Raw genomic sequence first — 21493 nt, 5'->3', positions numbered from 1 at the left:
GAAACTCATCTACCAAGAAGAAGGAAGGTTTTGGCGTTAATGTGTAGATGGTGCTATTCTCCCCAGCTTCTTGAAGAAGGGCTATTTGCTGCTACCTGCCACAGCACGCTCTGTGCCACCGCACACACCGCTCCCCCCATTTTCTGATTTACCAAGCCAACCAGGGCTAACAACCAGCCTCCGATGCCCGAGGACCGGCCAGAGGAGATCGCACGGCCGTGAGCACAGCTCCGTGAAGAAACACAAACATGTCTCCTCCCCTCCCGCACTCTTCGCTGCCGCCCTGCAGCCGGGCACCCGCCGGCCCCCTCCCCGGCAATCCCGGCAGCCCGGCCCCTTGCCGCCCAGGCATCGCTCTCGAAGCCAGCCGTTGCCCCCCGCCGCCCGGGAGGAGAGCCCCGCGGGGTCGGGGCCCGGGCCTCACTCAGGCCGCGGCCCACCCGGCCCGGCTGCTCCGGAGTTTTGGCGCCAAGCGGGAAGCAGCGCTTCAGCTGCCGCGCCCGATACTATCCGCCGACTCCCTACGCAGGGCTCGAGGAGAATTAAGACTTACTGGCCGGCCTCGCCCCTGCCCCGGGCCTGAGGGGTCCTGACTGGGCGGTGCTGCAGGCCCGGCCCCAGGCCCGAGGGCGGGCAAGCAGGCGGGCAGAGGGGCGGTGCGGAGCCTCCTCCCGGGCTGTTCTTCCCCGGCCGGACGGAGAGCGGCACTGTGTCCCCGCGGCGCACGCTCCGCCGGAGCCTCCCCCTCTCCCCAGCCGCCGCTGCCGCCACCGAGCAGCTTCCCCCAACCCCCACCCCTCCCCGAGCAGGAGCCGCCGCCGCACCGCGGAGCAGGGAGGCGGCGGAGCAGTCAGGGCAGTGGCCGGCGGCGGTGGCAGCGGAGCGGCGAGGACCACCCGGCACGGAGGCTACTCAATGCTGCACCTTCCGGAGCTGCATGAGGTAAAGGCGGCTCCGGGTCCCGCTTCCCCCTGTGGCCGCTCCCCCCCCTCAGTGCCGCCCGCCACTGGCGGGGGTGTGTGCGCGGAGTCGGGTGTTGGAGGGGCTCTTTGTGGGTCCGGCCGGGCGCGAGGTGGCGGGGCGAGGAGGGGCGGCTGGGCGAGGGGCTGAGGGGACTTGAAGTTGCGGGAACAAATGGAAAGTGGAGAGTGGCCTGGTCCCCTCCCCGGGGGGACTCCCGGCGCCGCGGGGGGGGTGGGTGGGGGTCTCCGCGCTGGGCTGGGGGGGCGACGGGGCTGTTTTGTTTGTGCTCGCCGCCGCCTCCCTCCCTCCCTCCCCCTCTCCTGTTGGTTTCTCTGCCTCCTGATAGTTTTGAGGCCTAACTGTTTAGGCCTCGTCTCCCGGCTCCGGGGCTGGTGTGCCGGCGCCGGAGCACTCCCCCGGGGCCGGGAATTGCACCCGCTCCCCTCTCCTTTGGGCGTAACCAGTCCTCGGACCCGGGGCATCCTTCGATCGAGCCCGAAATTTCATTGTAAACCCGTCGGCTCCGAACTAACAGTGTTGGGCTGGAGCAGCCCCGCAATGAAAGGAGGCGCCGGAGGGGAATGGAGGGGCCGGAGTTGTGAGGAGCGGCGGCGGCGGCGGCAGGCTGGGCCTCGCTGCGACACCGCCCGGGGTAGGGGAGGCGGTGGAGGGGGACGCGGCCGGCGGGGTGATAACCGGGGCCTTCTGCGAATTGAGGGTGAGAAATGGAAAAAGAGGGTTAGAAAGTCGTTTCCATTTGCTGAACTTTTGTTTTCTGACCGATAGAGGCCGGTAGAGGACTGTGGAGAAGGAAAGTTTATAACCAGCAGCACCAGGATGGACTTCCCTGCTACCCAACCAAAACCTGCTGCCGATGGTAAAATCATCTACTATCCTCCTGGAGTGAAGGAGATTACGGACAAAATTACCAACGATGAGGTGGTTAAACGGTTAAAGGTGAGCAATCTTGACCACCACCCCTTTACCTGCAACTTTTGCTTATTCAGGTAAACATTTCATAACTGGAAAGGAGAACAGCCAGAGTTTCCTTGGCACAGTTGAAGTATCTCCTTCTTGCCTGCAGACCGTTATGGGAATACCACCTTTTTACTTTTCCTTAAAAGAGGAAGAGTCATTTTTGTAATTTGTGACCGTAGTTTTGCAAGTAATTGCAAAGCCAGAGTTAATACATTCAACTGCTATTTTGTGTGTGAAATATATCCAGTTTTGGACAGAGGTCTGAAGTGGAATCATGAGTAATAATGTAGGATATGTTACTGAAAACTTTGGTAAGCTAGAAGAAGGTTTTTGTGGGTTTCAGCACTTCGAGCAAGCATAGTTGAGCAAGGGAAACAAGTAGATCTAGTTAAGGGTATTCTTTACTGAAAAGATAGCACTGGTCGCAAACAGCAAAGATTAATTTCTACAGTTGGTAGGTCGAATTTTGAAGTTGTTGCATAGGTAAATCCTGTCTCAGACTTTACAATTCGATATAATACTTCGTATTTCTTTCCTATTCAGTACAATTGGTACTTGGCAAAGTTGTGAAATTTTCATAAGCCAAATCGACTGTTACAAAAGCATCTCCTCTGCTTGCTTGACAGCATCCTGGGGAGACTGAGACTTATCTCTGGGTTTTTATTTTTTAATCCCTTTTTTGACTGGAAACATGATATGCTACTGTGATGCAGTAGTATTATTTTTTAACACTGTGCTGAAAATAGAGAATAAAGTTGAGCATTGATCAAATATTGGCACAACTTGCTAGTTAACGCTGTGGTCTTCGAATCAGAAAGTTGTAACCTGGGATTTGGTCCTGTGCCCAGGGTGAAGAGATAATCATAATTTTTGTAGAGATTGGAAATGCTGTCTCAGCTGATGATCTGTTTCCCATCACAGCAGTGACCGCACAAAGATTAAAAACCAGAAATCATGGTCTTGCCTAGTCATTTAGTACACTGAAAAATCTGTTTGCCTATAAATGTAAAGATAATGTAGGTTTTGTGCTTAGCTTTCAAAGCAGCAAGACACACGTCAGTTGTTTCTTTGAAAATGAGCCTTGTTGTCCAATTACATTTATGCAAAGTGTGAATGGACAGGTCCTGTCTGGTATTTTCAAAACTGTGGTGGAATATTGCCAGTTACAGGAGAAGATCCTAGAGCTTTGATTGTTTGGACAGTGACCTTGCATGAAAGTCTGTGTTGAAAGGAGTGCAATTTTGAGGTGGTGCTTATTGAAATTAGCATTTTATTTTGTCCAGGCTGGAGTACTTGCAATGGTGAGCTGTGCCACTCCTAGATAATAGGAATAATAAAATTTCAAAGTCATGTATATGTTGTGCTAAATTAATGTGTATGTATTGGACATAATTTTCAGGCTAAGAGCAGATCATTTTTTGTTTCTGTCATTTCTTTTAATGAACTAATGTTAAGGAATTAGGATGACCTCAAGACTGTAGACTGAATAGGAACAAACACTTTGCTAGTGGACCTACCATCACTGAAACAACAGAGAAAGATTTTTCTTATTGGTACAGTTTAACCTGCATTTGAGGATTTTTTTTTTTGTCAGATACTGGCTTTACTGCAGCATCAAGAAAATCGGAAGTTCTGTGCACTTTAAAACTAAACAAGAAGTCTTCTTTTTGCTTTATGTGTTTGTATAGACATATATAATCTTTATTCATGAAATCCATGTTCCTTTGTATCAGCTTGATTTATAAAAACATTCATTTGGCATGCAGAATATTATGATGATGCAGTGCTTGGGATGGAAATGCTTAAAAAAGTGGGCTTTTTTTTTTTATTTTTAAGACAACTTTCCACAACTTAAAGATGATCTAATGATAAATGCTGGCTTTAGCAGAATGTACAAATTCAGGCATGAGCCAGTCTTTGGAAATTGTAGGGGTTTTGCTGCTGCCTTGGCCATGCATGATCTAAAGATGCTCTGTGTGTCTCTTAGAAAAGATGTGTGTGTAACTTTTTGGTTTGGCCACCAGCCTTTGGGTCAGTTCCTGCAAATTTTTGTTCTTTTACCTTATTGAAGTCATGGTCAACTTAATTGATTACAAATTTGTGTCTTTATTAGCAAGTTTTCTGATATTGCATCTGTATTTTTGTGTTCAGATCTCTTCTTGTAATGAAGGCTTTTCTTATTATTGGAATTTGAGACATTCTGGGCACCTGTCCCAAAGTGCCTGAGCAGCAGCTTTTGTGCCAAGGACTTCTAAAAAGAATGTTTTTCTATCCTTTCCCTCCTTCTGCTTGGGGTTGTGGGTAATAAAATGTAGGCCAGATTCTTTTACAGTGTTTTGATATATCTGCATGGTAACATTAGCACAGTCCTGGAAGTACTGAGAATTTTAAAATCAACATGCACCTCTGGAGCAGTGTAGAAAGGAAAACCCTCTGGATTGCGTATGTATGATGAGTGAAACACTAGTTCAGGTGCTTAATGGAGTCAAAAAGGTGTTTTCTGGCATTAAATTACATTGATGGGTCAGTGCCTTTTTAGAGTGAGATGGTTATGTGATGTGTAATTCCAGCTATTGAAGAAGTGATTTTTAACTGGTGTGGCTGGGGACAAGTGTCCATTTCATAGATCAAATAACGTTTAACCAAGCCTTGCAGCTAGCATGTAGTGGAGAGTTAAGGCTCACTGTACTTTGACTACAGAATGACTTTTTTTTTTTTTTTTTTTTTTTAGGCTAATGTTCCTCTTAATGCATCTATTCAAGTTATATGGTGATTGGTTTCAGGGCTGTAAGTCAGATGCTTGTCAACTTAGTAAGGCTTGTGGGGAAGGTGGTAACTTTTATTCAACCAAGTGATAGAGGTGGAGAAAACCAAACTATTACAAGGTCCCTAAGTAGTCCTCCTTTAGCTCCAAAATTGGGCCAGCAACTAAATGCAAGTTGAGAACAATTGTACTAGCAATGTTATATTTCTTTCCAAAAGATAGTTGAAGGTTGAAAGAACTTTTAGCAACTCAGCATCTGCTTTGCTGCAGTGCTTCTCTCCGACTATTGGATTTGTTTCAGAATTGACTGTATTTTACTGCTTTGTCAAACTCCAGACTTGTATGTTGCTGTCAGTAAACTGTTAAATCTCAGATACAACTTTCTTTGGTCACAAGAGAATATCTTGATCTCATTTATATAAAACCTTGTAACCACTATGAGTAAGATTAATAGTAGTGTACTTAATTGTCAGATACAGTAAAAGTAGCCCCATTGATCCAGAATGCCTGGAGACTTTCTCAAGCTAACTTAAACAGCCTTTATAGGCAAAGCCAGAACCGTCACTGAAAGATGTGGCTCACTGTGCTGCTTGTCCTAAGCTCTGTTCTGTACCCTCTCTCTAAGCATTTTGTTTTGCTGCATGCCAAAACGGATGGGTGAGCAGATCTGGGTTAAATCTTCAGAGAACAAAAAAAAAAACAAACCAACAAACCAACCCAAAAACAAAAAAAAAAAACCAACTAAACAAAACAAATCTGCGTTAATTTTAGCTTGAATAATTTCCTTGCCTGATATATCCTGAGAGCTCATAAATACTTTTGCTGGCATAGGGGAAAAAGCAGCTTATTTCTGTGGCAGTCCTGCCCTAGAGTGCTGAAAGAACTTGAGTTGATTCATATGTTTACAGATGTTCTCGTCTGAGACGGAGATGGGGACTTTTCTATTGTTTCTGCAAAACTATCTTGCCTGCTAAATATTTTTAAGTAAAAGAAATAATGCATGATGATGAGTTCAGATACAGCTTTGTACCAGCAACTATAGTTTAGCAAAGCATATGATGAGTCTGTAGAAAAAAGGAAAACATTTGTAGTTCAGTGTTTGCTTTTACCCATTAATACCAGTGTAAGCAACACAAATTCATAAAGTCTGTAAAAAGCACATTTACACAGACACTAAAGATACAAAATTACCCGCACGCCCCAAAAAAAGGAGGAAATTTCTGAAACCTTCCAAAGAAAAAGGACTGATAAATTAGCTTCAGTACAGGGATTTTTGACAAAGGTTAAAGGCACTGTAAGAAATAAGTTTTTGTGAAATTAAGAGTTTATAGGTTAGAATTTATTGAGGGCGATGAAGTTCTTTACCGTAGCTGGTGTTATTACTCTGTTTTGTTATTGTTGTTGTTGTTTTGGAGAGTGTTTTTCCTGTTGTTTTCAACCAGTCCAGTAGCCTTTTTTGGCATTTTCTGTGAAAGTTTCTTTTGATTTCCATACTGCCACTCCCCCCTTCACCGTCTTTCCCAATTCTCCCCTGCCACCCCACCCCGAGGCCTACCTTCTGATCACCTGGAAGAGTTAGCACTCCTAGTGTGTCTTGATGTCTTCGTTATCTTGTCCCATGGCATTTCTTAGTTATCTGATATGTGTTTGTGCCAGAGTGAAACAAACACTCACTCTCCTTCTTCCCATTGTCTTTCTGCATGTTCCTCTGGTTATTAGATGTTGGCCTCTTTGCAGTTGGGCCTGTCATGCCTTTGTCTTTGAAAGGTTATCCTTATGTCACTAAAATGCTAATAATCTATCGTGTTACCCATAGGTGTTTTTTAGGCATCTGTTATGTAATGTTAAATTTGAGAAAGGTTGCTTGTTTGCTGCTTAAATGTTCTGGAGTATGCGGGAGGTATTTGAAAAGAAAAAAAAGTTGCTCTTCACTCACCTGATGTTTCTGCATAAAGTAATTGCCGCTCTCTGAGACTGTGTAGCTAGATGGACCTTTGATCTGACCTGGTTGTGCCTAGGTACTTGTTTTGAATGAAACTAAAAAATACAAGTTAAAGTATCATCTGGGAGAAGAAAATCTTTTCCATTGTCATAGACTAAAATTTGGTACGTTTGAGGGGAAAAAGGTAAACATACTAAGTATGCTGGGTTATATTAGTTAATAAATACTATTTGCTGTCAAGACTTAGACGACATGGGTATTTTCATGGCTAAGACCTCTGACTTGCATGTACTTACATGCTTATATTTAAGAATTAGAAGTAGCTTTGTGGAGGTCATATAGCCAGGTTACAAAAATGATCCAGTTAATTATTCTAACAATTTGAAAACTTACATTAATTGCATTTAACTGCAGACTGCAGTTTGCGATCTTCTTGAGCTATTGCTGGCCACGTAAGCCTAAAGCAAAATTTCTAATTTGATTTTGCTCATAGTTAATCTTTTTAATTAGTTTGACTTTTGTAACAATCAAGTTTTTCATTAACTAGGACAGGCCAGTAGTCAGAGATGAAGAAATCTTGTTCTGATTTTCTTTTTTTTTCCTTCATTTTTTTCTTTTCCATTTTTTTATTCCAGTGGAATATTAGCTGTTTGCTTTGTAAATGTCCCAGTTTTCTCCATCCTTAGAGAAATAGACCATATGTAGGCTCACCCAGTTCCCTCAGATGTTAGTGAATTTCAGATTGATTGATGATGACACCCTTTGTTTTTGTATCTGATAATTTTCTTTTGTTACAAGTGCATCAGTAATTAGTGGCAATTTCACACGTACAGTATTATTTTAATGGTTTCCTGGCAACAATAAGATAAAATATAGTGTGAAAGAAAAGAAACCCCAATTTGGAAGGGGGAAGAAACAGAGATTGCTAACTTAGGAATGATGACTTATGATGACAGACCACCAAAATGCACAGGCTAGTTCAGAAGTCCTTATGCCCTCATGTATTCTATTATAAAGCTCAAAAAATTAGTGATTTTGTTCTTGTGCTAGTGCTTTTTTTGTGGGGTGGGTACATCATGTTAATCACAGTTTAAAAGATGGGGAACTGAAGAGCTACTGAAAAGGAAAAATCCAAATACAAGAAAGACAAGCTGGCTTCATGTGCCTGAGTTGGCATTTCTAAAATGTGACTTCTGAAGTGACTATGCGATCTGTTGCACTTTCTGTTCAGACCACAAGTTCCTTTGATTTCAGTTATATTTCTGAGTGCCTAGCACTAATGTAAACCAGACCTCATTGTCTCTGCTTAAGAACCCAGAAAATGACAAATGTTTTCTGTGAGAACTTTGTTATAGGCTGTTTAACAAGCATTGTATAGAAATTTTGTGATAGGTGGCTTAACATCAGGCTAAACAGTTTTTAAAGATAGTATAGAATATTCCTTTCCTGCAGTGTTTTCCTTCAGTTATAGTCTTCCAGCTTCATTTAATAAGAAAGATGGCCTTTGGGCAGTATGCTTCTCTACCAAACCACCTTGATTAACTCCAGAGCAAGTCCTTTCTGTGGACTAAACCAAGTAATGGCTTCAAGGTTTTCATGGTGGGGTGGGTATTTTGTGTGTGTGCATTGTTGGTTTTGTTTGGGTTTTTTTTTTTGGTGTTGATTTTTTTCCCTTAAAAAAAAGGGACAACAAAATCCTGAAGATACGTAATCACTTACCAAAAAGTGCGTAAACATTAGGATTGAGGAGGCTGACTGGAGGTTTTAGAAGTACAGGATTGTTTACTGTGGAAAAGAGATGAAAGGAGTTACTGTGATAAAAGCATACAAAATAATGAATGACAGCAAATTAGGAATTTCTTGTTTTGACCCCCTCCTGAAGAAAGAGCACTCATTGAAAGAGAAACTTGAATAATTGTTGAAGGTTAGGTATTTCTTAGGGTCATACTGGAAGATTGCGGCTGAGTAGAGCTGAACTGATGTTGTCTTTCATGTAAGTGACATGCTTTAATCATATAACTCACTTACTTTGGGTGCCTGTCAGTATGTATTTTTATGGTATAATGTGGGAGACCTTTTGCTTATTCAGATAATTTAAATAAAGTTTGGATACAAAATCCTTGACATGTAGCTGTATTCTCATGAGGAGTTTGTACACATAGGTCTGCAAAACAGCAGGAGCCTTCCTTAGCTGTGCTCAAAGACTCATAAGTGAAGTGTTAATCTCACAACAGTGAAGTGAAAGAAAAATTATCCCTTGGTTTGCAGACAGTAATATGGAGGTGATTGGTAGGAAGGGAAATCAAATGTCATCTGAGGTTACTTTTCTTCCTCGTCTGCTTAAATAAATTCATATTATTTTGTCTGCTTAATGCATATGTGCATCTTTGCAACCAGAAAGAAAAACAACAGACAAAATGATTAGCAGATCATTCGTTTGCGACATATATTATAGCCATTCTGGTAGTTAAACCAGACTTTTGTCTGGTCCCCAATCTATGTTAAAGATTCTTCATACAAGAATTTTTTTCCAGACTGCAGTATCTTTTTAATCAACATTGTTACCTAGAAATCTAAAACACATGCTTATTGCTGGTGTCACTCAAAGCAATGTGTGTTTGCTGGCTCTGCAGCTGCAGTAAACTAATGAACTGTATTCCCTCTGCTGTGCTGACATCAGATTTTGGCTGTTGCAAAGATGTCTTAAGCATGATGAAGTACTGTTAAAGGTAAACAAAGATAAAATTGGCACTATGTTCCTGCTTTGAAATTAATGTTGAAAACTTCGTGGTACCTAGATAGCATGGGATATTCTAAACATGTTTTATTTATGTGAAACAAAAGATCCATACTTACCTGATGAAGATGCCAAGAGCTGCATTGTTAGGATCAGCTTTGCAGCCATGGCAGGGGAAAAATCCATTAAAATTTACTGTGAAGACTGGTCAGCCTTTTTAATGTCTTGGCTATTCTCAAGTGAGTTCCCACTTGTTTCTAGTTGTTCAATTGTATTACCTAATCTTAATGGTACTCTGTTGTGTATGAATAGAGCCTGTCACCTTTTGCTGCAACGCTGTTTGGTGGTCATTAGCAATTTTAGGCCTTGCATTTTTAGTGTTGTATTTTAATATCTCATGGCAGAAATTACAGCATTTATTCTCCAGGAGATTTATCAAAACTTTCCAAACTGTTGAAGCAGAGAAAATTTTTGTGCTAGCAAAACACATCATAAGCATTAAGGAGACATTGGCCTCTTCTATTTACAAATATTTTTTTTTTAATTGATACAGACATTGTAGATGGAAGAGAAGGAGAAAGAATGCTTTAAAAGGAGTTTGGAGAAATCGGGTATTTCTGGAGTCTTCCCCCAAACCCTTCCTTGCTGACTACAGCACCTGAAAAATGCACATGATTTTTTTTAAAAAAAGTAGTCATGTTAATGTTTGGTAGTGTTAGTATTTGCTTGGAGTCACTAAAGAATTCCCTTTCCTCTGCAATTGTAGTCTGTCCATCTTACAGCTTTCTGTGAAAATAACCTGATTGGCCATCAAGGAATAGCTTTAGATCTGCAGGTGTACAGGTTTGTTTTGTTTTACTACTCTGTGACTTACTGATCTGTTTCCTTTATCGCTGCATCTAGCATGAGGGACCATCAAAAGGCAACTTAGAACTTTTACTCATTATAAAAATCTTATTACTGCAGTTTTAGTGCCTGAGAATTAGTCTCTCATAAATGGAAAGAAAACATATTTGTGTCTTTCAGTTTACTTTGTGTATGTGGTAGAGCTTTGTCTGGACAAATGTTTTTAGCTTGCTTTTCTAATGAATCCAGTCAGCCAGTCTAATTTCTTTGTTCCTGATCTTCCCTAAAGTTACATTAGTTTGAAATTTGCTGGCAGTTGGGCAAAGGTTTCAGAGATGAAAGATTTGTCTAATTGGTGCTGAGCAGAATAGAGACATTCTAATTCTGTTGATAAAAGGAAACTGGACCATCACTGTTAAACATTTCACAAGGCAGCAGCCCATGTGGTTGCTGGAATATATTCAACTAATGCCCACATGGGCATTTCAGATGTTGTAGGGGGTGTGCTGCGGCACCCAGGGTGAAGTGAGCAAGCAGTTCAGGGGGATGAGAGTGAGGGATGCAGAAAGGGGAGTGAGTTGGCAGCTCTTCTGGGGGAGAGTGATGGAAAACAGATCTTTTGGAAACCAGCCATTGTTAATACTGTTGCGCATGATATAACTCATTCATATAGCAGCAGTAAAGGAGATAAAACAGTAAAATGAAGCACAAAAACTTTTTAATACTCTCTTAAACCACAGACTGCTAGAGGGCTGTGCATGGTCTTTGAAAACAATACTAGTTTTTTGACTTAAAGGCAGTGGTTCTTTAGTTAACATTTTCTGTAGTATTTTTCTCACATAATTTGAGGGGGTCCTGGTTTGTTTTTTTTTTTGGCTGCTTAGGATCATGGTAATGTTACAAATGCTGAGGCAAAATGTGTCCAGTGAAACTAGAATTGAACTTAGGAAGTGCTTAATACATAGAAAATGTGAAATTTGAGCTTTATGACATAGTGTGCATGTAAAAAGTTTGTTAAAATAAGTTGTTCCTTGAAAAAAAACTGATTTACTTTACTTGTGTTACTAATTTAATGAAAGTGCTGTTGGATATTTGCCCTTAAAATTTTTACTCTTCCTTCAGATAGAGTATTCAAAGTAGAGTAAATCTTGTTGGTTTAGTACCATTTTGTGTTTTAGCTGTGGTGCTCTTCTGTTACTATTTGAAAATACAGGCATGTACTTAATTATCCGAAATGCAGTAATGGTTCTCCATAATAAACTCATTATTGACATTTAATCAAACCATATGAATAATTTAGTAGGGAATTATTGGAAATTAAATTTTGAGGACTGTAAAACCCGTTATTTTCTTGTGATTTAGGAATAAAGCCTGGTAGTTATTTAACTCTCACTGACTGCAGTGCTTTTCTGTGGGCTTTAGTCCTGATGTCCTAGTCAGAAAGGATATAATTTTTCTTTGAAAACGTTGTTTACATGAAACAGTAAGAAGAATCATTGAGAAATTATGCCCCTTTGTACAATAGCACAATGTATTGTGGAACAAGCGAAGTTCAGTTCTTAAGCTGTTGAAGTAGTAAGAATGAAATTAAGTGAACTCAGTACTTTTTTGATAGTAGAAATAGAATTCAGCAATCTGGGGGGAGATGGAAAAGGTTACCCTATATGTTTGGTTTTCTTGACAGGTGGTTCTTCCTCAGCACTGAACTGCTGTACTTACAAAGCAAACCAAAGAACTGCTAGGCAACTTTAAAGCTTTTTGCTAAAAATACATGTTTATTCAAATACCTTATTCATCCTTTGTAAACGTAGTTGGCATGTGTCATTATTTCTGAAAAACTTCTAATCCATATCTTCTCTAAAGCTCTCACTTCTGCTATCACCAGTAAAATTCCAGTGGCAAGAAAAGCAGTACTATTTTTGCTTATGTGAAATCAGTAAATCAAGGTCTAGGAGTTGCATTTGTGAGCTGTTAGCGACATTTTTTTCTTAGAAAATGGAGAATATCAAAGTAGGCATAACTGCAGCCTAAGGGAAATTGGGAAATCTGGAAATAAGATTTCAGCTTTGTTCCAGTTGGAACCAGTAGTCTAGACTGCTGTAAAATCACGAGAGTTTTGCTTTAAGAAATGGGAGGGTTCACACAGTATAAAACCTGTATCTTTGAAATGGAGTGAAAACCAAGTTAAAGGCTGTGTTTCTAAACCTCAGTGAGGGTGGCGTGTAATATTTTTCAGAGTTACTCTCTTTTAGTCCTAGCCGTTGTTTTGCTTTAAAGTTTAAAACTCCTTCAGTTGGATTACAAAGTAAAAATGCTGCCATTTAATTTTGTTTCATTTTGACATCTTTGCCTGTTGTTCTTGGTTTAGGTACTTGTGCAACTTCTTAGCTTTCTGATGTGAATTGGATTTGTTGTGTAGATTAAAGCACATTAATCCTAGAGTTGCAGTGCTCTGTGCTATTTCTGATGCTAGAATTGGTTTGTCATGCCCATATAGAGCTGAGAGGATGGAGTTCTTCACTGCAGCGCATCTGGCAGTGACGCTGGTTTGAGAGACATCTTCAGAGACTCTCACACTTGCTCTGCCTCCTGAGAAATCATACTGTTAAGCTGTGCCCTAATTCATGCTGTCCTGAGACTCTGAAGAGTCACTCTGACTCCAGTCTGTATGTGGGCTGTGATGAGTTTCTGCATACTATCTGATTTAACACCTGTCAACACTTTGGTTAGAAGCCTGGCATCATGCAACATCCCCATAAAATTAACTTTAAAACCAGTCTTGGAATTTCAGAAATGAGGAAAATATTAATTGCTAGTATTTTTAGAGGGATTATTGTGAGTTTTCCCACTGCTTTTCATCATTTTTATCAATCTGCTTGAAAACAAAGCTGTGGGCAAAATAGGAAGGTGGAAAAGTGGAGCGGTAAGTAGTGACAGGTTAGTTCTGCAAGTCAGGTTAGTAGTCTGAGCTGATGTGCATGGTGGGTATTTCAACATAGTCAAAAGCAAGTTAGTTTATCTAAAAATAAAAAAAAATAAAAAAGTGCAAGTCCCCTTTGCAAACTGCCGTAATTGTGTTTTGGAAGTCATCCTGATATTGTTGGACCTTGGTACTCGACTACTTTGAGTACTGTTTAAGTTGACGCTGCTACTGAAGGAAACAGTTACTCATCTTCACTGCTGCTCAGGGAGAATAACGATTCAAAGTCATTTGCGTTATTGAGTCATAGAAACAAGTCAAGTTGGTGAAGAGTAAGAAGGGGGGGAAAAAAAGTTAAACATAGAGGCACACAGTGGTTGTAGGCAAGGAGGGGGAAAGTAGTGTAGTTGGAAATGCTGGAGTTGCTACACCAGTAGCTGGAGGAGTGCCTCAAATCAAGCCCTGGTGTACTTCACTCTACTGGAATGCCTGGAAGCACAAACACCAAAGCCAGTACTTTGAGTTAGTAAAGTACTCTGGCTTGCTTGTGGGCCATCCTTTTGCACGTGCCAATCCAGGTGTGTCTCTGGCCTGCAGACTGGTGGATTGAGTAAGTGATCCTATTCAAAACAGCTTTTTTTTTTTTTTTTCAGGTTAGTTTTCATTTGGGTCAATGTGACTTAATGCAGTCACTTACTACCTCCTCCTTGTGTTGGCCAAAGCTATCTTGACAGTCTTGGGTTGGCAGAACTGTGTTTGCAGTGACAGCTTAATTTTGGAATACTATGTTTGTTGGGTTTGACCTTATTAAATAAACCTGAAGATTCATTAAACTGCACCCTAAGACTGGACTGAAGCAGTCCTACCCTCCCCTGTGCATTTTTTACAGCCATGCAGTGGGCTGCTTCAGGAAGCAGAGCTATACGAAAAGTAGCCCTGACAACAAAACGGATGTTTCAGTGGTGTCACTGATCAGCTGGAGTAATGGAGGGACAGGTCTGACAGATTTGGATTGACTCACACTGCAGTAAAACTGCACCTTAAGAAATTCTACAAACATCTCTCACCCCCCCAATTTGACGGGGCAGTATCTGTCTACAAAATGGTGTCCCTTGTTTCAGAGAACTTCAAATATAACTGCAGTGAATGATGTGCTGCCCTTCCACATCTGAAAAAGAAACTATGATACAGAAGAGACTGTTTTCTGGTTAGGAATACTTGAAATCAGTGCTGCATTTAATCACAAATGTGTGGATTGTAGTGGTGCCGGTAATTTTGAACAAACGTGAATGTTGTGGAATCTTCGATGAGTTTCCTAATGTTTTAGCTGACTGGCTGCTATAATAGATCATACTATTCCTTCTAGTACATGATTGCTTTCAAAATAAATGGATTTTATATTGGAATTTAGACCTGGTGTGGTAATATTCAGTGAGAGGTACTGACATATGCTTCTATATCTAGGAATGTTTGATTTGCTCTTTTTTCACCTTGTTGACTTTCCCATTTGAACAAAAGAAAGAATTTGAGGTTTCAGTGTTTTTCAGGCCTCCCTAAGCCCAATGGCTCACAGTTCTGTACCAGTATTATGATTATGAGATGTGGTCTTTGATGTTTAGACTGGTCTTTTCCTGTTCTGGGGTCCAAACTACTAAGTCTTGTGCTGTGACTTGAACTGCAGTAGGTGGTACAGGCCAGTGCTTGCAAACAGATTTGTCTTCATGCCAGCTTTCACTCTCATTTTTTTTTCCCACCTCCTAATGCCTGTGGTTAGTTGCTTGTTCTTTAAACAAGGACTTAAACTAACTTATAGGATGTGTAACTGTCTGTAGGGGAATATATATGTGCATATGTACACATATATAAAAATCAGTCTTTTATTTCCATATAATCACACATTCAAAAAATACTGTACTACCCAGCAGATGGGCAGCATAAATAGCTCTCACCCCCCAAGCATGAACTTATAAAACGCAAATAGTAGAATCTTGTGTGTCATCCCAAAGCCAGCATTATTAACACTCCACAGAGCTCAAAGCAGAACAGATCATGAGTTTACTGTTGCACATGGAGCTTTTCAAGAATTATTCATAGAAAGTGAAAATGTGTCTTCTTTAACTGTTGCTCATTTAACTCTTATTTCTTACACTTCAGGACCTGAGAGTTGTGCAGAATATATTGTTAAGGACTCTTTGATAGGCCAGAAATCTGTCTGCTGATGAAAAATGTTTAAATATAATTTTGTTTATTCTTTGAAGAGACAGTGTTTACAGGGAGCTTGCACTTTTGTGGTGGTGTATGTATTGAAATTCTGCAGTTGCCAAACTTCAGCCAACCTTAGAACTGCATTTCACCCATTTTTCTAGCAGTAAGTTGTTTGGAAACTTCTATGAAAATAACTGCACAGGAGTGTTGCCAGAAGCTGTCGGATGAATGCTTTTAGATAAGATAGATGAATGCTTTTAGATAAGAAAAGTTAAATTTTGTGCTTATGTCTCGTGTATGCTTAGTGTTTTACTTTGGCAGTCAGCTGGTCAACTAGTTGTCATTCTCCTGCAGAGTTTGTGAGAGATCTGTTGTCATTTATAGGTAACATTTCCCCTTCATTTTTCATTTTTCCCAATCATTCATTGTTTTTTATAATTCTTTCTAGTGTTTTAGCTGCTTTTTAAATCTTCAGCATATGAATGTGCTCAGCCTCTCTTTAATTTTCAAGTCAGAGAAACAAAAATAGAGAGTAAACAAATTCTTGAACAATGAGTTGCTTGTGGCTTCAGGCACTTCAATCCAGTACTCTAAAGTGTGCACTTTCTTATGTGTTCTGAGCAACCATAACTTTTTAGGCTGAGGCCTGCTGCCTTCTCTGTAAGCTTCTCCAATTTCCCCTTGGTACTGTCTCTGGCACAGATGCAGACATTTGTGAAATGACCAAAGCCTCTCCCAGTGGTTATCAAATTTATGCTTGGGTACAGGTTGGTATTTTTTCAGGTGTCTGATTTTATAGAAGGAATCAGCCACATGTTCCAGCTATTTCAAGTAAGGCAGAACTTACTGCTGCAGTGTATACAGTGTCTTGAGACAGTGGTACTGTTGGATTGGTAGAATTTATTGAATAAGTTAAAATTACTGTGAGACTCTTAGAAACTAATATTCAGTGGGTAACAAAATATTTTTAATAAACTATTAAAGTGTTAAAGTAATTTTAGGAGCTTAACCTCAAGGAGTGGATTGACTTTTATGATTTGTGCTTTTGGGGTTGGAATTTCTCAAATTTTGTCATAGAGGGGATAAGTGATTTTCTGGATGAACATGACAAAGCGTTTTGTAATACAGAGCTACTGTGCTTCAAGTGTTTTAAGTACACTGGACCTGTAAAATTTTTCCATGATACCTGTTTTAGGCATTCTTTATGAGAATATTGCTGGCAGCTGTTTGAATGGTATTTAGTATTTGCAGGTTGCTGATTTCAGCAATGTAGTTTAGTGAAGTGCTATTTTAATCTAAATTCAGAATGGTTAATTCTGAGACTGAACTTAAATAGTGTATTTTAATATACTTTAAATATATAGATAGTTAAATTTTAAAAATCCCCCTCCCCCCTTTTTTTCTTAGGTAATGAAATTGTTACACTAAGTAGAGAGCTTCAAAATAAAGCAGAAGTGAACGTAGAGGTTAAAACGGGGCAATGCTGCACAATGCAGGTGATGTGAGTCACCAACAACGGTTTGGGAAATCTGCCTAATGGTGGGTAACGGACGTGTGTAGTGGGTATGGTTATACCACAAAGTCTTTATCTGAAGTCAGTTTCTAGCAAAATTTCAAGTGCTTTCTATGGTTTGGGGAACATCTGTGATCTTTAAATATTTCGCTAATAAAGTCTTAGCGCAACAAGACTTCTTACTGGAACTTCTTAAAAAAAATAAAAGTCAGACGTATGAACAACAACAAAAGTCTTGTATTAACGTTTTATATCCGATATATTGCCTGCTTCTTATCCTGGCAAAATCTGTAGCTATAAAACTGTGTGATTACATATAAGGAATGTTGAGAGACAGGTACAGCAGTTACGGGCATATTCTAGCCATGCACAAGGCAATAATTTGATGGAACTGATAGGCAAAATAGTTACAGAACTCCGATGAAGGAGATCAGGAGTTACTTTAAGTTCTGAAACTATTAGAGAAGAATTCCCAGAGAGGAATTTTATTAGCCTGAAATTAACTTCAGAAAATCAACAAAGCCACCACAACTCTGGGAAATGACACATTATTCTTTAAAACAGTATTGCTAGTCCAGAAAGGTATAGTAGAGTTCTGTAAGAGTAGTCAGTTTGATTTTTCTTTTTTTTCTTTTAATTAGGCAAAAGAGAGTCTTAGTTTTGGAAATAGAGTACATGTTTTGGATGAGGGATAATTTTTGACCAGCTGAATGTAGCTATATGTCTTGAAGATACTATTAAAATGTTTGCCAGAGTTAGCACCAACTGAAAATACTTGTGATTGGGTGTAAACATCAAGGTTCAACGAATAAAACCAGATACGAGCTAGAGGCATGAATGGGAAAATCTGTTTCTTTCCAGTCTTCCCGTCTTTTCCTTAGTCTCCTGCTTTTGCCTTTTCCTTTTCCTTTGTCATACAAATCAAATGCACCTTCCATACTGAAAATGGAAAAGTCTACGTTCTTGTGTGAGATACTGTAGCATGAAATGAAGAGTAAATACCTTAAAAATAACATTTTAAATACTGTCATATAAAGTCCCCCAAAATGCTTTTTGAAAATTATATATTCAATTTGAAATATTTCCAGATTTTTAATATTGGCATTACAACATATTGATATTACAAGTTTAATTTATTGAAAATTTTTGATATTATTCTGTGCTGTCTACATTATAATAAAGTACATAGGCTTGTCATATTCATTTTCCATGCTTATTTCTCAGAAACTGAATATCCTACACATATAATCATTATGCCTTCAGCATCATCATATTGCTGAGCACTGTGGTTTTGACTTCCATATCCTTTTATCAGCAACATTGATGCCTTTTATTTTTCCTTTAGTCTCCCCATTTTAAAGAAAATCAAAATGGAACATTTCTTAAAAATACTTCTTTATTCTTTTAAAATGCATTAGAAATCAGGCCATTACTAGGGTTACTTGCCATTATTCAGAGTAAAATAAATTATATTTATTAAAATAGTTAATAAATAGTTTTAAATAAGTTATCAAGCTTATTAAATGGGCCAGGTTGTGCCCGGCTTTTATAGCAACATGGTCTAGTGGAAAAGTGACCTGGCACGTGGCAGGGGATTGGAATTAGGTGAGCTTTAAGGGTCCTTCCAGTCCAAACCATTTTATGATTCTAATAGATAAATTCCACCAATAGAATACTTTTCCATGCACTGATTATAGATGATTTTCTTCCTCCTTATTTAAGAGTTAAATAAACTTATAGCCAGGAAGCCACTCCACATATGTTTCGGGTTCAATTTTTCACATACTAGTTTTTTTCTGTCATTTAAGAATTTCCTGAAATGTTGTTTTTAATGGGACTACTTAAAAATAAAATGAAGCCACCAGCCACAAGCATAGTAGGCAAATTTTGCTTTCAGTCCGTTCTAGAGTACTCTGGTTTTGAGCTTGGTAGCTGCTTAACGAGAAAACTTTTATTTTTTGGGTTAATAATACAGACAATAGGGCTCAACAGGTAGCAAAATTTTCTGATAAAGTAGTGGTTCACTGGAGAAAGCTAGTTTATTTGAATAGAAATTCTTTGTCTCTTTATATGCCACCTGCTTTTGGATTGCTTGGGTCAGGAAGACTATGATGTACCAGGATATTCTGCACCGTAGTGTAGAAATAGACATGGATATGGCCTTTAAAACATTAGTATTCTGGGAAGCATAGCCTTTAGTTGTGTTTTAATATGGAACTCTTAACATGTGATTTTGTTGTGAGGACTGAGCCTAAGTATTCACTTCAGAATTAATTCTTACAGTCAATTTACAGTAGAAACGAAAATGCTGCTGTTGTTCTTGTCTAGCACCACCTTCTCTTTGGAAGAGGAAATGAATAATCACACAGCAGTGAGCTGGTTCTAAAGGATCCTCTCTCTCACATCTGGAGGCTATTATCAAAGTACTTGGGAAACTTTGTATGGACTTGGAAATTCCTTCACCTGAGGAATACACTTTTAAGTGGTTTGTGTGGTGTTTGGTGTTTTTTTTTTTTTGTTGTTTTTTTTTTCCCCCTCAGTTGTGTGTAACACTTGCTGCTATACCTAGGGGAAAAGGACTATTTAATTAAATGCTTCTAACTGATGGTATCTTGAATTATCATTAGAACATTTAAAGACTAGGCTCTTTTTAGTCCCTCTGCAAATACTCTTTTGTTATGTATCTGTCTATGGGGAAGCAAAGTTTCTGAGAACTTAGAACGCTTTCAGCATTTTTAATTTATCAACCTTCTTTAGAGTACTTAAACAATTGTCAGACTTTGGCAGGAATATTGGCAAGAATCCCATTATAAATCTTCCCAGTAATAGAGACTAGGTACTGCTGAGTACTCAATTGCTTTAAAAAAACAAACCAAAAATTGGTGCGTGGCACCACACTGAAATCATGGATGTTAGAGATGGTGAGTGGCATGATTATGAAAAGATAATGTTCTGATAAATATGTTCACTGCCGCTTACTTCTTATTATTTGAGAATACATACCCATACATTGTTAAAATGTGTGATTTGATCCACAGTATTATAGCTGTGTAATAGAAAAATAGTGTGAAACCTCTTAAAACTAGGGTAACAAAATACTGACAGCATTTCAATATGGTATGGTGAACTAACAATATTTCTTAATGTTTCTTGCATTAATATGACTTTAAAAGGTCTTGGGTTGAGTAGCCAAGTGTCATGCATCAAAAACTGACTGCTGTCAAAAAGTAAATTTAAAGAGATAATTTCTGCTATTGACAAACCATCCAGTGACCTAAGGTTAGATAATACTCTTCATGTTTGTAAAGCTTTTAGCTGTTTGGGGAACAGGAAGCATGATGAGGTGGGTGAGTTAGTTTGGTTGATCATAACCAAGGAGGATTTCACAGAATTCCTATTAAGTCAGATAATTTAAGTGAGTAGAGTGAATCCAGTGGAAGCTCTTAGGTTTAATGTCAATAAAAGTAAGGTGAGGAATAGAGAGAAAACAAAATTATTTATTGACTTTATGAAGTTGAAAAGGACTAAGTCAGGGAAGACTGATGTGTCAGTCTAGACCATTCGGTGAAATCTTTCACTGAACAAAAATACAGTAGAACTTAATGCTGGGTAAGGAGCCAAATGGTAAATAGTATGAATATTATGTTTTTATATAAATTAGGCATGTGTGCTTTTTTGAATAGTGTGTGCGTGTGCTCTGTGCAATACTGCAGTCCAGTGAACCTTTGCCTCCAAAGGTACGAGATGATGATGTGATGAGAATAAGAACCTGGAAGCAAAATAAAAGTGATGGCATAGAAAGGTAAATGGGGGATCTCTGGAAATAATAATTCAATTAAAATTAATAAATCGATTCTTGGGATACAAGTTTTGGAAATTAACAACATGTTTCTGATACCTTGAGTTTAAAATGATGCATGCTTACATCTTATGCCAGTTTCTAATGTATAGAGATGAAGGTAAAAGGGGGACTAGAAGGATTTGGATGTAGCTGCCTATTTCAGGCTTCGTGTGCTTACCGCTATTAAGGTTAAGAAGTTGTGTGACAATTAGGTTGTTAAGAGTTTATGTACCAGAAAGCTGGGTTATTCTTTCCACTCTGGTCTTGGCCATTGAATTCTAACTGCCTTCCTTTCTACTGGCTCTGCAACTTATCAGATCTCCCTGTGATCTAATTATACCTGTCATAAAACTATCTGAGACTTTTTCTGAGGAGGTTTTCGGGCAGGTTAGTGGGTTAAATTGACTCATATTCAATATGTGTTGGGGCCAGTGCAAAATACACAGTGGCCCTGCATAACTAGAAGTAGGACAGGGTAAGTAACGGGAAAGGGAGGAGGAGATAGTGACAGCAAGTGGCTAGATTGGATCTCCATGGAACCAAAACCGTAGATGCTGGCAGAGGGGATTTAAACTGTGTGCTGCTGTGACTCCTGGTTGGCAAACAGGTCTGAATTTCCATTTGTGCTTTGCTTCAATGTTTTTTACCCTGTCAGTGTGTACAGAGCTGTAAGAAAGCTAGTACTCCAGCCAGTCAGTTACAAGGGAAGTTGTGTTAAATTCCAGGCCATTTAAGTTGATTATAATCCCCTTTCTCCTTAATGAGGAATTTTCACATCACACAA

General features: G+C 39.4%; 1 protein-coding gene across 2 annotated transcripts in view; it reads left to right on the top strand.

The window, feature by feature from the left end:
• The first annotated feature begins 780 nt into the window (after nt 1–780).
• The window catches only part of PDS5A (PDS5 cohesin associated factor A), an 80768-nt gene continuing 60055 nt past the window's right edge, over nt 781–21493 (top strand). The window contains exons 1-2 of one of the 2 annotated variants that reach the window (XM_080629852.1): nt 781–942; nt 1750–1920. In XM_080629852.1, the coding sequence (XP_080485978.1) occupies nt 916–942; nt 1750–1920 (198 nt within the window). In that variant the 5' untranslated portion in view covers nt 781–915. The remainder of the gene's footprint in view (nt 943–1749; nt 1921–21493) is intronic. The other variant, XM_080629853.1, reaches the window with a different exon arrangement.

Source organism: Psittacula echo (genome assembly GCF_963264785.1).
Source record: "Psittacula echo genome assembly, chromosome: 1".
NCBI classification, from domain to species: domain Eukaryota; kingdom Metazoa; phylum Chordata; class Aves; order Psittaciformes; family Psittacidae; genus Psittacula; species Psittacula echo.
The sequence above is the reverse complement of the archived record's forward strand: the minus strand, read 5'-3'. Positions and strand labels throughout refer to the sequence as shown.